This window comes from Paramacrobiotus metropolitanus, unplaced genomic scaffold (assembly GCF_019649055.1).
Source record: "Paramacrobiotus metropolitanus isolate TYO unplaced genomic scaffold, Prichtersi_v1.0 Parri_scaffold0000466, whole genome shotgun sequence".
NCBI classification, from domain to species: Eukaryota; Metazoa; Tardigrada; class Eutardigrada; order Parachela; family Macrobiotidae; genus Paramacrobiotus; species Paramacrobiotus metropolitanus.
The window spans coordinates 1-14,084 of NW_026570686.1; the positions used below are offsets into that span (position 1 = coordinate 1).

Below are 14,084 nucleotides of genomic sequence, written 5' to 3' on the forward strand. Positions count from 1 at the left end.
GCCGAAATCACTAAACGAAGCGACAAGCTGAAATGTTGTAATTGAAACAAGCAGTAGCGCCGCGGATTATTTGTTGAAAAGGGGAAAGGTTACAATTGATTTTGAATTATGTCCAGTTGAAGAACATGTTCATGTAATTCAGTGCGGAAACTGTTGTCGTTACGGACACCGGAAGGAAACATGCACTTTCCCAACACTATGTGGATATTGTAATCAGTCGCACATGTTTGAAAACTGTGAGTGCAGTTGGAATGATACTTCGAAATGTATCAAGTGTGTCAATTCAGGAAAGCAAACAGAAGAAAACCGACACCACGCGTTTGACCATAAGCGATGTCCCGTTTACCATGAGACAAAAGCAAAAGTTAGCAAAGTTCTTAAAATTCGTAGCTTCTCAAAAAACTGATTTTGAAAACGAATGACCCGGATACTAATTGTGTGTGTAACCGAAATGAAACCTCTGCGATAAAAAATTTTCCTGAGAATTCTATGGAAAACAGAATATATAAACGAAGTACGAGCGAAAATGTTTGTAGGTCAAAGTTCTGCACCTGGCAAACGAAAGAGCACTTTTGTATCCGGTTTGATACTGTGACAACAGAAAAGCAAACTGAGCGCAAACTAAGAAATACTTACGTAAGCAAAAATGACACAGAAGGGACGGCCAATTTGTTAGATAGACAGCTATATAAATTGCGCGCTAGTAACTGCACAAAACATGCCACTGCTCCACAAGCTGAATCATTAGAGCGTCAATCGGGGTCACTCTGTACTAATGATACTAATGCTGAACACAGATAGCGTCAATCGGAATTTGAACTTAACGATCGGCTGAACTTAACGGAGCAGCGCGATATTAACGGAAAATTTGTCGGGCTACCTATTGTGTCAACGGAAGAGAGTGGTAACGACATTGATATGTGCACCATCGAAAACGTGAAGACGCAGTTATCGCTGGCCTATCTTAACGTTAACGGCCTTAAGCGAGTGTTCAGTTTATTCGGCAAAGAGTTTACCGAATTTATCATAAAATTTGATGTGATAGTGCTTGTTGAAACACATTTGAAAGATGAGTACGAATTAAAACACGTTCCTGGCTATCACACGGTGTCCAAAGTGCGAACGACGTTTGCCGGAGGCGGTATTGCAGTGTACGTAAGAAATACATTCAAAGCGAACGTGATCGACGAGCGAGAACCATGCTGTGATTTATTAACGGTAAAGATCAAAGTTTCTGTAAACGAAAACCTTATCGTAGTGTGTACGTACCTACCACCGTGTAACTCCGTAGTAAATGTTAATGATAAGGAAATGTTCGAGCAAATTACCGAAATTGTTCAGCGTGCAAAAACTGATGGATATGTTTTGTTATGCGGGGATTTTAATGCACGCATAAGAAACTTAGAGCCAAAAGTATGGAAAGAAGATGCGAGTTTGGATGAAGAACCAGGAAGTGTGGAGCACGTCAGTTTAAAAAACGTTGATGTCCAGTTGAGTCGACCAAAAGCACGAGGGAAAAAACTTATAGAATTTTGTAGTGTTAATGGCATGACACCGGTTAACGGTTTGCAATTTTTTGGGAAATCTTTCCCATCAAAATTCACATGCGTACAGTATAACGGTCAATCGGTAGTAGACTATATGATAGTTTTTCAGCAAACAGTGAACAAGGTTTTAAAATTTGATATTTTAGAAAACCTTGATTTTTCGGATCATTTACCGCTAAAAATTTCGTTAAACATGGACATCGCAAGGTCAAACCAGGATAGCAGCAGAAAGTATGGTGAAAAGCCTCTTTTTCGAACACACAACACCGAAAAAGTACTGTGCCCATTATTCAGAGACAATCACCTTCAGTACAGTAATGAGAACACCATAAACGCGTTTGACAGTGTGGTTGAATACGTACGGGCGCACCTTAGGAAAGAGCGAATACCATTTGATCCCTTTACACCGGAGCTTCAGGCACAGCAAAGTGAGATTTCCGAGCTTAAAAGTTTTAAAATTCAGTGCTGGAAAAACATGAATGCGAAAAGCACTGAAGAAAACCGGGATGTTTTTTGGTCGGTAAGAAGTCGATTCCGTAAAAAAGTAATACAGTACAATGCCATGTATGAAGAACTGTATTGGGACAGAGTGAAAACGATGCAACGCGAGAACCCAAAGATGTTCTGGCAAGTTTTAGGGTTTAGAAGCGACGAAAACAACTGCGGCCCTGCTAGCTCCCTCAGCTTAAGCGACCTTTACGACTACTTTAGGCAACAAGCTTCATATGTTAGAGCGATAACCGTACAACGACCGTGTAACCTTTCCCCTGCAATACCAGTATTGGACTCAGCCATTACTGTTGTTGAGATCGAAAGAGTTGTAAAAAAAGTAGCTGCGACCAGCAGTAGCGGTTCGTTTCCGCTGCAAACTGAAACATTCAAACAGATGTGTAAGAACGTCCAGTTTCTTGAAATCCTAACACGTACTTTTAATCATGTATTTGATACGGGAATTATTCCACAAGAATGGTTGAACGGCACATTGACACCAGTGCCAAAACCAGGAAGACCACATCGGCCGGAAAACTGTCGACCAGTAGTTGTTGAGCCATTGCCAATGCGTTTGTTGTCATCAATCCTAGCGAAGCGAATTGAAATGTGGGCGCACATCGAAGATGACCAGGGTGGGTTTCGAGAAGGCAGGAGTACATGTGATCAAATATTTATATTGCACACTATTTGTGAGAAGTATGCTTTCCAGAAAAAGCCGGTTTTTCTCGCATTTATTGATTTTACGAGTGCTTTCGACACAGTTTGCCACCAAAAACTGTGGGAACCTTTGAGTGAATTAGGAATGTCGTCAAAAATGCTGCACTTTTTGAAAAACATGTATAGCAGTGCACAAAACCGAGTAAAATGGAATAATGGGTTTTCGCAGTTTTTTCCGTTAGAAAAAGGTGTAAGGCAGGGTGATCCATCTTCCGGAATGTTATTCGATATATACGTTGACCTTTTAACGAAGTATGTGAGCGACGGGCGTGCGACAAGTATTAAACTTGGAAATCTTTCTGTATATCTCTTGAAGTTCGCTGATGATATAGTTTTGATAAGCGAGAGCGAAAAGAAGCTGTTGACTTCAGCAAGTCGACTAAGCCAGTTTTCAGCAGAATACGAGCTGATAATAAACTACAATAAGTCGTTTTGTATGGTGTCAAAAGGTGCTATGAGAAAAGAGTTTTTATGTAATATTGTAATCGATGGTCGAAAATTAGAACAAGTTGGCGAGTTTCGATACTTAGGCTTTGTGCTGAACGAACACTGTGACCTTAAAAAATCAGCGGAACATCTAACAGAAAAAATAAAGACGGGATACAACATGGCAATAAAAAAATTATCAGGGCTAAAAGGCGGATTTACGTGGAAAACGGCGACCACGATTTTCGAAGCACTGGTGGGAAGCGTAGTGGCTTACGGGTCCGGAGTTATGCGGGAAAAAAAGCGAAGCGGACAAAAGACAGATCGCATTTGCCAAACGAGTTTTCAATCTAAGGAGCACGACGAACACAGAGGCGATTCAGTACCTTTTGAATCTGTCACCATTAAGTTTGAGGCAAATAAGACAACAGATACGTTTTATCGAAAAGGTCAGTCAGGCCAACAGGCACACTTTTACGAGCAGCACTTGAAGAAAGCATCTTGGTGGGTAGAAACAGATCTCGATGTTGGATAAGAAATGCAGTTAAAGAAATGCCGGTAGACAGCAAAGTTAACTTACTAAACAGCGTCCAAGATGTTAGAGAACAGTTATCCAAAATGAACTCAGCAAATATAATAACCAAGCTTGAGAAACAGTTTCGTTTGAATATGCTAAACTCGATACATAATAATGCTGCCAGGAGCAGCAGGCTGCTGTTTTTGTTTCAGTGTCTACCGGAAAGCAGAGAAGTCCAGCTCCTAAAAACCATGTCCATAACGATCAGCGAAAACTGGATAAAGATGTTGACTGCAAACCACCACCTTGCCGTGGAGACAGGAAGATGGAACGGCTTGTTGAGGGAGGAGCGGATATGCAAGTTCTGTGAGATAGTGGAGGACGAACTGCATGCTCTGAACGAATGCCTGGCATATTCCCCACACAGAGAAAAACTGAAGGAGCGCCTAGCCGTCATGGAGCTAGCCATACCCGATGGCGGGATAGTGGAAACGATGCAGAAGTTGTTACAGAGAAGGGATCCACCGACGGAAAACGATAAAACGCTGTTCTTCTGTTTAAGTAATTTTTTTAAGCAGATCCTGAAAGACAGTCGCAAAGTATTTAGCGGTGAGATGTTACTGTTGCCTCCTCACAGCCTGAATGTCAATTCTGATTGACACAACCGAATATATATAGCCCATATTCTTGTACAAGTCTGCATAAATCTTGTTTATCTTTCGTCTGTTTTACTATTATTACGTATGTCTGTTTTTACCTTTGTTTTGGAAGTGCTTAACTTTGATTGCGGTTTTGATATTTGAATGTTAATTAAGTTAATCATACGGCACAAGGCATGGTGTGCCCCTGCCAGAAGAAATCTGGGGGAATAAAGTTGTCTTGTCTTGTCTTGTCTAAAATGTATGAGAGCCGATTGTCACATTAACTATTATTTGACCTAATTTTTCGTCTTGTGATGATGAGGATGCTGGTTTCCACTTTCCAGTACCGCAGGCTGTCTTCTGCAACGATAGAACATAATGACGTTTTTAATTTTAGCTAATGGTACAGAAAAGGCTCGTGCAAGAGAAAGCGGTACTGTATAGCAATATCACACCCTGCTGGTTTGCATCTGTAGCTATTTTAAGTAGGTATTTGTATCTTCTATAACAAGCCGGTTTAATACTGTACCAAAAAACATTAACAGTGGCAACTAATCAAATAAGAACATCAGCGAAATGCTATATAACAAGAAAATGAAAACATACAGAGTCTGTATTGCCTTAATCCCCAAACGTCTGGCAGACATTTAGTCATTTCACCATCAGTGGACAGGTATTTAGAAGGAGTGTTTAATTTGGATTTCACGGTATTAAGTATGTCTCGCGTATTAAATATGTACTCCTTCTTCTTGAGATTCTGGATGTTACGTAAAAGGTCACGTGTATAAGCGCATCAGCCACATCTCAGAAGATTGATTAATCATTTTCTGTCAGTCTGAAACACAGCCATACTCCATACTTTTTTCTCCAGAGTACAGAGTAGAGACAACATTTGAACAGAGTGTATAGAGTTTACTGTTAGATATCAGCACCATAAAAGCCGCGGAAAATCCTCTTTCTGGACCGATTTGATCCTGACAATTTAAACAGAGTAATGAACTCGTGCACGGCCAGGAAAATTTAACTGCCGACGCGTTGTTCACCTACCTGAATTCCGTCTAGCCAGGATGAACGCAGCCACCAACTCTACAACTTTATTGAATCCCGCAAACATTAGCATCTTCAACATAACCCGTTCGCTAACGGCCTATCGCGGCTGGACCCCGTTGCTAATTACGATAGCCACCATCTCTTGCATTTCCTTCGTCTTGAACCTGAGTATGCTGCTGATACAACTCCTACCGCGTACGCGCATCACCTCTTTCACGCTCTACCTGATAGCCATATCTCTTGGGCACATTGTGTACGTCATTATCATTCTTCCGTTGGGCCTCATGGCTGCTGTCAACGGGATCTTCCCAGGCGGTTATTTGGTGTGTGTCCTGTACAATTACGTGCAGTTCGTCGTCAGCCAAGTGCCGGTCTTGCTGCACGTCCTCATCGCTGTAGATCGCCTGCGGATGATCAACTGTTCCCCGTCGTACCGCGACAACTACCTTAATCGTCGCAAAAAGACATGCTCGTTATGTTTGTCTGTTCTGGTCTACGTTCATGTCGTTCAGTTTCCCATGTTCTTGTTGGAGTTTTTCTACTACAATCCACCGGAACGCCGCACAGTGTGTCAACTAGCGGCCGGTGTGCTGATGCAGTGGAGAGCTGTGGATATCGTCGTACACCGCTTTATACCGCTCATTCTGGTTATCGGTATCTACTTCTATATCGTTATTCTACGGTGGAAGAGGAAACGGTTAATTTATCCCCAGAGAATTGTTGTCGCTCTCGATCACTTGGTGGACAGCACCCCAGGTGCAAGAAACCAGGAAGGGGTAGCGTCCTGCGTCAGAAAGCGCCAAGTAAAGCCCTTTGTCGTTCTGACATCTACCGCGATTTCGGTGTTTTTCTGCTGGATGCCGGCGGACGTTTACTGGAGTTCGTTGTTCTTGGGATTTCGGCTGCCTGTGTGGGGATTCAGCGCAATCACCATATTGTACAATCTGCAAATGATTTTTGATCCGTTAATGTGGCTGATCAGTTTGAGACTAAAATAATTTCTCGAAATAATCCGCATGTATGAGACAATGAGGTGGAGGTGCGCCACTGTTACACGAGATTCCGTTTCTTTCGGGTGTGGACATTGTGCGGCATTTCGAATAGCTATACCTTCGACAGAATTAAAGCCTGCCTATAACATTCTTGCATGCTATTTAATTGTTGCTTCCGCAGAATTTTAAAAACTCGAACACTAAAGAGACCTAACGCTTCAAAAATGGAATGGAAATGAGCAACAGCGCATGCTGACCTTTCTTTAGAAGTGGCATAACTGCACCAAGTTGGATCTCGTCGTGCAGGGTATGTTCATGGCACCCAACAGTCCTCGTATGGACTGAAGTAATATACAACACACCATACGAGCGACCGCATACAATTCCAGTGTGATATTCCAAAACGAAAATGGATACTGGACATCCCAGTGTTTCCAAAAAACAGTGCTTCTTTGGTTTTATGATTTCGATCCTCTTGGCTACTCGAGCAGGTCGTCAGCTGCATGCGCGCGTATTGATTTGTTAAATTGACTCCTATGTGCGTATTTGACTCCTATGTGTGCCTCCTATTTCTTAAGACTACTAAAAAGGAACAGCAGCGCTCACAAGGCTGTGCTTATTGCAGCGCATCGATCGTGATTCGTGATGGTAACTCCTTTAACGACTTCTTTAGCTATTACTACTACAGTTTTGGCACAATTCCGTATTAAGAATGCATTACAGAAATGTTTTTTTTGGTAAATTTAATGCTTTCTGTTTTATTTTTAGAAGTGAGCGTGTAAACTGACTGTATTTTGAGCTTCCTCCCGGACAGTTGCCGTCATGCGTGCACATCAACGCTAATTTTAAACCTAACTGTAAACTGATTTTGTGGTAATAGCCGCTAATGATAAACTACAGTAATATTTCAAGTCTATAACTGCCTATTAGTTACTTGCCGGAGGTTGCCCAATTAACGCCATTTCGCAACAACTTTTCTCAAAATCCCGCTGATTTTTCTGTTCCAATTATTGAAAACCTCTTTTAAGTGTTGACTTCGCAGTTATAACAAAACCAGATACTTGGCGAAGCATCTAGCAGCATGACTAATATCGCGTGTGTTTCCATGATGGATTATTAGAGGTCAATGGTATTGTTTATTACGTGTGCTACCGTGCAACCATGCGTCATAACACATACAACTATCTATGACAAGCGGCTGTCATCCATATTGTGCCTCCACAGTCAACAGATTTCTTTTCACAAATGTAAGATACGTAAATAAAGGCTCTCTAAGATGAAGGCAGTGGTAGAATATTCAAAGCAAAATTAAAAATGTAGCGCAAAGAACTTATGGCAAATCCAGGATATGGATTCGCCTATGTCTGTTGTGGTACTTTTTTTTTCGCGGAATGCCAATTGAGAACTAACAAAATTCTCAGTTTTATCGACAACAGCCCTTATACTAACAAAATGAACATAGGTTTACAAGCAAAATGCGCGTTAGCGGGCTTTGACAGGCCGGAGCGAGGCTGCAGTGAAATTTTCTTTACTGTAGCAGTCCGCACAAGTTGTGCCGAAGAGTTTGTTTACGGAAAAGTCGGTTGCTACTGCACCCAACAGTTGAATTTTTTGTTGCCTGGAGGGAACTAATTATCAATGCACTTCATAACTAACGTAGGCCAATTTCAGCAATAGTGCCACGTTGTGCAAATGATTTCTCGATGAGACATGCTCGATATAACAAAATGCTTGCTAACAGTAGTAGCTTATTTGAATGTGAGAAATGCTCAAGTGGAGCAACGGGTATATAAAGTTTTCCAAAAACAAAATGCCAACAGGGCACCTGATTTAAGAACGTCACCAAATTATTTCCATCGAACTAATAATCTGATATACTTTTGACTGGAAAGTTGGAAGTCGTTTCTACAATAACTGCGGTTACAGGATTATTATACACCAAAACACGACAAGAGTGCCGCTTTCGTGGTACACCAACCGCTCGATTATGCTACCGCGTGGAAGAAAATTTATTGCATGAGGTCTTTAATCATTTTATACCGAGGTTTCCATAATGTAGCATCGACTGACCCCGTATGTACCACAAACAACTTCTTACTTCATTAGCGGCGCGTAACTGTCGTTGACGCGGTGGCGCCGACAAATGACAACTTTGGCCTCGATAGCTTAGGTAGTGATGGAATTTTGTTTACGTTCCGTATATCGAACACGCTGCACAAACAAAAAGGCCCAAAAAGGCTTCAGGGCGCATGAGAATTACCGCGTATTCGTCTGGGTTTTTTTGATAGGTGGTTTCGTGGTTAAAAAATATTACTGTCGCCGGCATAGTAACATGCACAATGACACGGCAAATACGGTATGTCTGTGGTAGAGTACGAAGATTCAGACGCCGCTGTTACGCTTCTAACATACAAGCGCTTCGGTACTTACAGACAAGGATGTCTTTTTGCTGCAATCAATCAACCAATGTGCACCTCAATGCAGTCATTTGATATCACAGATTGTTGTACCTTGAGGTGCTTGACCTTAATGTTTTTCGAAGTAGCCATACGTATGCGGCAACATGACCTTATTAATTAATTTTAATATTTCGTTGATGGCGGGTATTGCACATGTAACATGTTCAACGCTCTACATACGTGTAGTCATTTATCAGACCACAAACCGTGACCCTTCACCGCGGACCGCCCGAAAACTTGTTAACGACACTCAACGCTTCGCTATATAAGAATTCGATACATACCGGGTAAGCAATACATCGCTTTTGAAAATAAGTTTTTTTACTCCAGTAGAGACATACAAAAAAATAGCTATCATGGCGGTGATCCTTTTTGTAGCAGCATTAACAGTTTTGAGCAGTGGCTACGTTCAAGCCCAAGCCTATGGTTCCTACGGTACACCTTCTGCAACTCCTATGCCAACTCCTGCTGCAACTCCTGCTGCAACTCCTGCTGCTACGCCTGCTGCAACGCCTGCTGCAACGCCCGCTGCAACGCCCGCTGCTACGCCCGCTGCAACGCCCGCTGCAACGCCAGCTGCAACGCCAGCTGCGACTCCTGCTGCGACTCCGGCTGCAACTCCAGCTGCGACTCCTGCAGCAACTCCTGCTGCTACTCCTGCAGCAACTCCTGCAGCAACTCCCGCAGCAACTCCTGCAGCTACTCCTGCAGCAACTCCTTCTTCGACTTCTTCAAGTGCAACGTGTAATGCGGCACCGAAGGTCTATAGCCTAACTGGCGAAGGTACGTTTGCGCGCTGCCTTTTTTATTTTCTTGGGCTCTGTAAGTATAAAGTCTTTGCTTGTGTTGAAAAAGCCCTGCATGGCTACTACCCCGTCCGGTAATTTCTTTCGCAGGACACAGTACGTATTTAACTTGAATTTGTAGGTGTCGCTGTGTCGCTCCAAGTTCGATGCGAAAAAAATTACGGGATAAGCTTTTACGAGCATGCAGTGTGGTGTTTACGTGCTAAGTTAATTTGTATGTTTAACAGTTTTAAACACCGCCCAGTTTTGTAGATCTGTACAAGCAGTTGTTGGCGGATTTGGCCCTCTCCGAAGTGGAAGTTAACGGCATTGCCAAGCAGAATGCCGGTGTGACCATCGTCAATGTGCCCGTCGCCGGCAGCTCTAACTTTTTCCTCCAAGTTCTGTTGGCTGTTAACCGCGACAACCTTAAGCTGCAGGCGCTGACCAATGGAGGCACTGTTTCGGGTGCTGACTGCTTAACCTTGATCCAGGGTCTTGGCGGGGATATTAAGAACGTGCAGGCTCACGCCACCGATATCATTCCGGGCTCGTGTGATTCTCTCACTGGCGAAGGTACCATACGTTGTGATGACATCCTGCTGTGATTGTGCAAAGAATTTTCATTAATTTGCAAAAAGGATTAAACAAACATAAACCTTCTTAAGTGTTACTAAAAATTAGTAAAAAACGAGCACAACATAAATAATAAGCATCTTAATGCTAAAAAAGAATGTTATTATGTACGTGAGCGCGTTAGTGCATTCTTAAACGATTTCGTTTTGCAGCCAAAAATCAGTATGTGCTGCAAAAACTTGGAGCCGCTCTCCAAAGTCTGACCACAGCTGGCCAGGCCCACCAGAACGACGCGAATCAGGGACAATGGCTGTCGGTCGTCGTCAACCTGTATAAGTCCATGCAGCGTGTGACAGCTGCCGCCAACAACAACGACCAGAGCTACGAATGCCAAGCGGCTGCTAAGCAGATCGCTGACGCATTGAAGGGCATCCTGCAGGCCAATGGAAGCTCGATTAGTTAGAGAACAAACTTTGTATTGTGATGATATCGGTGCATTTACCACGAGTTTTCTGGACTTAATTCTCCTGTATTCTGCAACTTTATCACGATGATGTTACTGACACTATAACAGTTATTTAAATAAGTGTGGTGATATTATGTAACTCTTTCAAAAATGCATGAAATCAGTCGGATTATGAGTTTAAATCAGGAGCATGTACCTTTTGGTATTTCGGCTCCGAAAAGCCGATCATTATCTGCAAAAAAATAAATAAGGGAAAAACATGTGTTTATTGTGCTAGCGATAGTTATTACGTGAAATGCTGAAACCGGAAATGTAACTGCTGTGGAGCAGCTGACTTGATGGAGATAACATTATTAGAAATTGATGCATACTAATATTGTAATATTGAATTCGTCTTGTAAGATGGAGCTCCGATAGTCCTGAGTCGTTTCATTTTACATATTGCACGTTTAATACAAGTTGTTAACAATCAGTTAATAGCATGTATAAGACCATAAACCACTAAGACGTTGCTTTAATTACAGTATAATCACTAATTACATAATGCGAAAGTTTCTGTAGAATTCTATCAGCAGGGAAACGTGCCATGTAAGGTTATGCTATTGCTTCATCGTCAACTGGCTTAAAGGCTTAACTTTTCCACTGGCGTTTTAAATTAAAAAAATTACATCGCCCATAACAGTAACATTAGTAATTTTCCCTAGTCGGCCTTGGTTTTCGATGCATTTCCGGTCAACAAACATGCAAATTAACTACAGTAGAGTATATTACGTACTGTATTAAACTGCGCAGTCATCAAGCAGTAAAGGTCTCTGCGAAGTACACCTCACGTCAGTAAATCATTGTAAGACATGTATACAGATACATAATTATAAAATAAAAGACTGAATGAATGGTTGTGCAACTGTCATAGCTTGGATACCTGTGATATTATTGCTCTGCTTCTTACGGAGACATTCGCCGCCGGTGGCTGGTTTCGCAAGTGGTCAACGTGCTTCAGTTACTTCATGCACTTCAATAAACTATCAAGTAACAAGTGTCATCATAAACCATTAGCGCGGATCATCTAACCGCAGCTGAGCCCAGACGTAAACTAGAGCACAATAAAAGTCAGCCAACAATAAGCAACTGCATAAAATTAACGGCTTTTTTCGAACATTGATTTATATTTCTGACCACAAACGTGCTAATAGTTAAAACCATGATTGCAAGCAGTTTCTTTATAGTAGCAGCGATTGTGGCCAGCGTGTCTGCTCAATCCGGGTCTGGTAGTTCAGCAACATGTAACGCAGCACCGAAAACGTATCCTAATTTAACTGGCGAAGGTGGGTTAGTTTTTGGTTTAGACATATTTTCTAAATTTTCTCTAAATGTTCGATTTACTTATGTTTGCAGCTCTGTATCAACAGTTATTGGCGGATTTATCTGTGTCGGAAGTGGAAGTGAACAACGTGGCCAAATCCAACCCCAACGTCCCCATTAATAACAGCTCCGGGCTTTTCCTTAGTGGTTTATTGGCTCTGAATCGCGACAACCTCCAGCTCCTGGGTCTGGCAAATAACGCCGATATTACGGGACCGGCTTGTCTGCAGCTGGCAACGAGCCTGTCCAACGACATTCAGCTCGGGTTGGGGCATGCCAGCGACATTATCCCCGGGGCATGTGATTCCCTTACCGGCGAAGGTAATTAAACAGTCTAAAATTAATCATTGATATTTCCTTACCGGTGTCTTGTGGATATTTAATTTCACTCATCGATCGCAGCGCCACTCTGGGCAATTTTGCATGGCAGAATAAATTTTTTTATTTAATATAAGTGGACAGCACATACTTTTATTAAACCGCGTTTTACTGCAGCAAACTGATTTACCTAATTGGTCTTTTGCAGCCAAATATCAATTTATCCTACAAAAGCTGGGAGCAGCCTTGACTAATTTGGTACAAGCCGGTCAGGCTCACCAGAATGACAACTACGACTCGCAACCCTGGCTGTCCAACGTCGTAAATCTGTACAAATCCATGGTGCGAATCCAGGCTGTGGTGACAAATAACGACAGTACCTCCGAATGCCAAGCGGCGGCACTACAAATCGCCACCGCCTTGACCGGCATTTTGGCTGCTAACGGAAGTACGCTTAGTTAAATTTGCGCTGGAATATGTTTTTGCTCATGACTGCCTACGCATTTTTCCAGTTTTTTACAAAACTTTTTCTACATATTTTGATACACAGAAAAATTATGCTTGTCGACTGTTGTTATCAGTTCTGGCACGGTAATTACATGAATGTCAGACCCGTATACCCATTTATACCCATTTAGCGCACCAGACGGCGTTATGTGTTAGGTTACAAATGGCACACTTGTAGTGAAAAAAAAGCAAAAATAACGTTGCCTAACTGATTGACCATGTTGTAAGTCAGTTCCTTACTAGCTTGTCGTTAGGGCACATACAGTACTATAAACTGCTGATTTAACAGAAGTTGACCAGTCTGTTTCAACTGTTGATCCTACATACGGGCCAATCTATGTGTCCAATAAACTGAGCCACTTGCATTTTGAATTTTTAAATTTCTCTTCTTGGACTGGAAATCGCAAAATTTCTTAGCTGCTTTGGTGACCTTTCATCTCTTCTAAACCTCCGGAAGCGCTCAACTGGCAATTTGAGTTAAAAAGCTCTTGGAGCATACTTCCAATGATGTTTGCAAGTACTGTATACTGCAGCAGCATCCATACTTTCAGCATAATTCCTTCGCAGTAACCAATTAACACGTTATTTTCCGAAATGCAAACTGACCACGCTTGTAACGATATACAAGAACTAATACAAACACGTGCCAGATAGTTCACTCATCAAATATTTACGGTTTTCTTGGTAGACTAATTACACGGAAAGGTCAAGGCCATATTAATTACTACCCGTAAGTAATCCGACTGTTTTTGCACAGTATTTTGATAATAAAGTTCTGCCACATTGTTGAGGAGCAAGAGCAACCTGGCTTTCATCTTGTTAATGTTTCATTTCCGAAATGCCCTGCTAATTCACTGGCGTTAATAATAACGCCGACGCATTAGGCAATTTCCACCTGAAAAGCAAGCATTTTTACATCAAATCCAAAGAAAAGCCACTCACAAATAAAGACAAAGTTGATTAAATAACTGCGGTCGATACGAGTATATACAGTACGTATGAATTTAATATGCATCTGAAGAGATTTGCCGACCAATTAAAACACAGATATCCGCGCCTGGCTTCTGCCAAGAGATTTAGGTTTGTACCGCGTAGGACAGCATTCGCCCGAACACAAGCAAATGGGGAAAGACCAGTTAGCAAAGCTAAGCAATGTTAAATTCGTAGTAAATTCTCTGCACTGCTTTTGTTACTCGTCAGCTCAGTCCCCTTTTTTGATTGTAACTTGC

The 14,084-nt window shown here is 42.0% G+C and overlaps 2 protein-coding genes across 2 annotated transcripts; both read left to right on the plus strand.

Annotated features, from left to right (window-relative positions):
* Positions 1-9,182: 9,182 nt before the first annotated feature.
* LOC129602437 (alpha-amylase-like) lies at positions 9,183-10,882 on the plus strand. The gene is made up of 3 exons (XM_055501453.1): positions 9,183-9,624; positions 9,900-10,202; positions 10,415-10,882. The coding sequence occupies exons 1-3, from the start codon at positions 9,198-9,200 to the stop codon at positions 10,663-10,665; spliced, it is 981 nt and encodes a 326-aa protein (XP_055357428.1). The 5' UTR covers positions 9,183-9,197; the 3' UTR covers positions 10,666-10,882.
* Positions 10,883-11,826: 944 nt separating this feature from the next.
* Positions 11,827-12,952, plus strand: LOC129602438 (uncharacterized). The gene is made up of 3 exons (XM_055501454.1): positions 11,827-11,993; positions 12,064-12,351; positions 12,557-12,952. The coding sequence occupies exons 1-3, from the start codon at positions 11,870-11,872 to the stop codon at positions 12,808-12,810; spliced, it is 666 nt and encodes a 221-aa protein (XP_055357429.1). The 5' UTR covers positions 11,827-11,869; the 3' UTR covers positions 12,811-12,952.
* The last annotated feature ends 1,132 nt before the right edge of the window (positions 12,953-14,084 follow it).

Excerpts from the sequence above, each read along its gene's own strand:
- LOC129602437 (XM_055501453.1), top strand. The coding sequence starts at position 9,198 with ATGGCGGTGATCCTTTTTGTAGCAGCATTAACAGTTTTGAGCAGTGGC. Across the intron at positions 9,625-9,899 it reads CTATAGCCTAACTGGCGAAG|ATCTGTACAAGCAGTTGTTG; the intron begins GTACGTTTGCGC and ends CCAGTTTTGTAG. Across the intron at positions 10,203-10,414 it reads TGATTCTCTCACTGGCGAAG|CCAAAAATCAGTATGTGCTG; the intron begins GTACCATACGTT and ends TTCGTTTTGCAG.
- LOC129602438 (XM_055501454.1), top strand. The coding sequence starts at position 11,870 with ATGATTGCAAGCAGTTTCTTTATAGTAGCAGCGATTGTGGCCAGCGTG. Across the intron at positions 11,994-12,063 it reads TCCTAATTTAACTGGCGAAG|CTCTGTATCAACAGTTATTG; the intron begins GTGGGTTAGTTT and ends TTATGTTTGCAG. Across the intron at positions 12,352-12,556 it reads TGATTCCCTTACCGGCGAAG|CCAAATATCAATTTATCCTA; the intron begins GTAATTAAACAG and ends GGTCTTTTGCAG.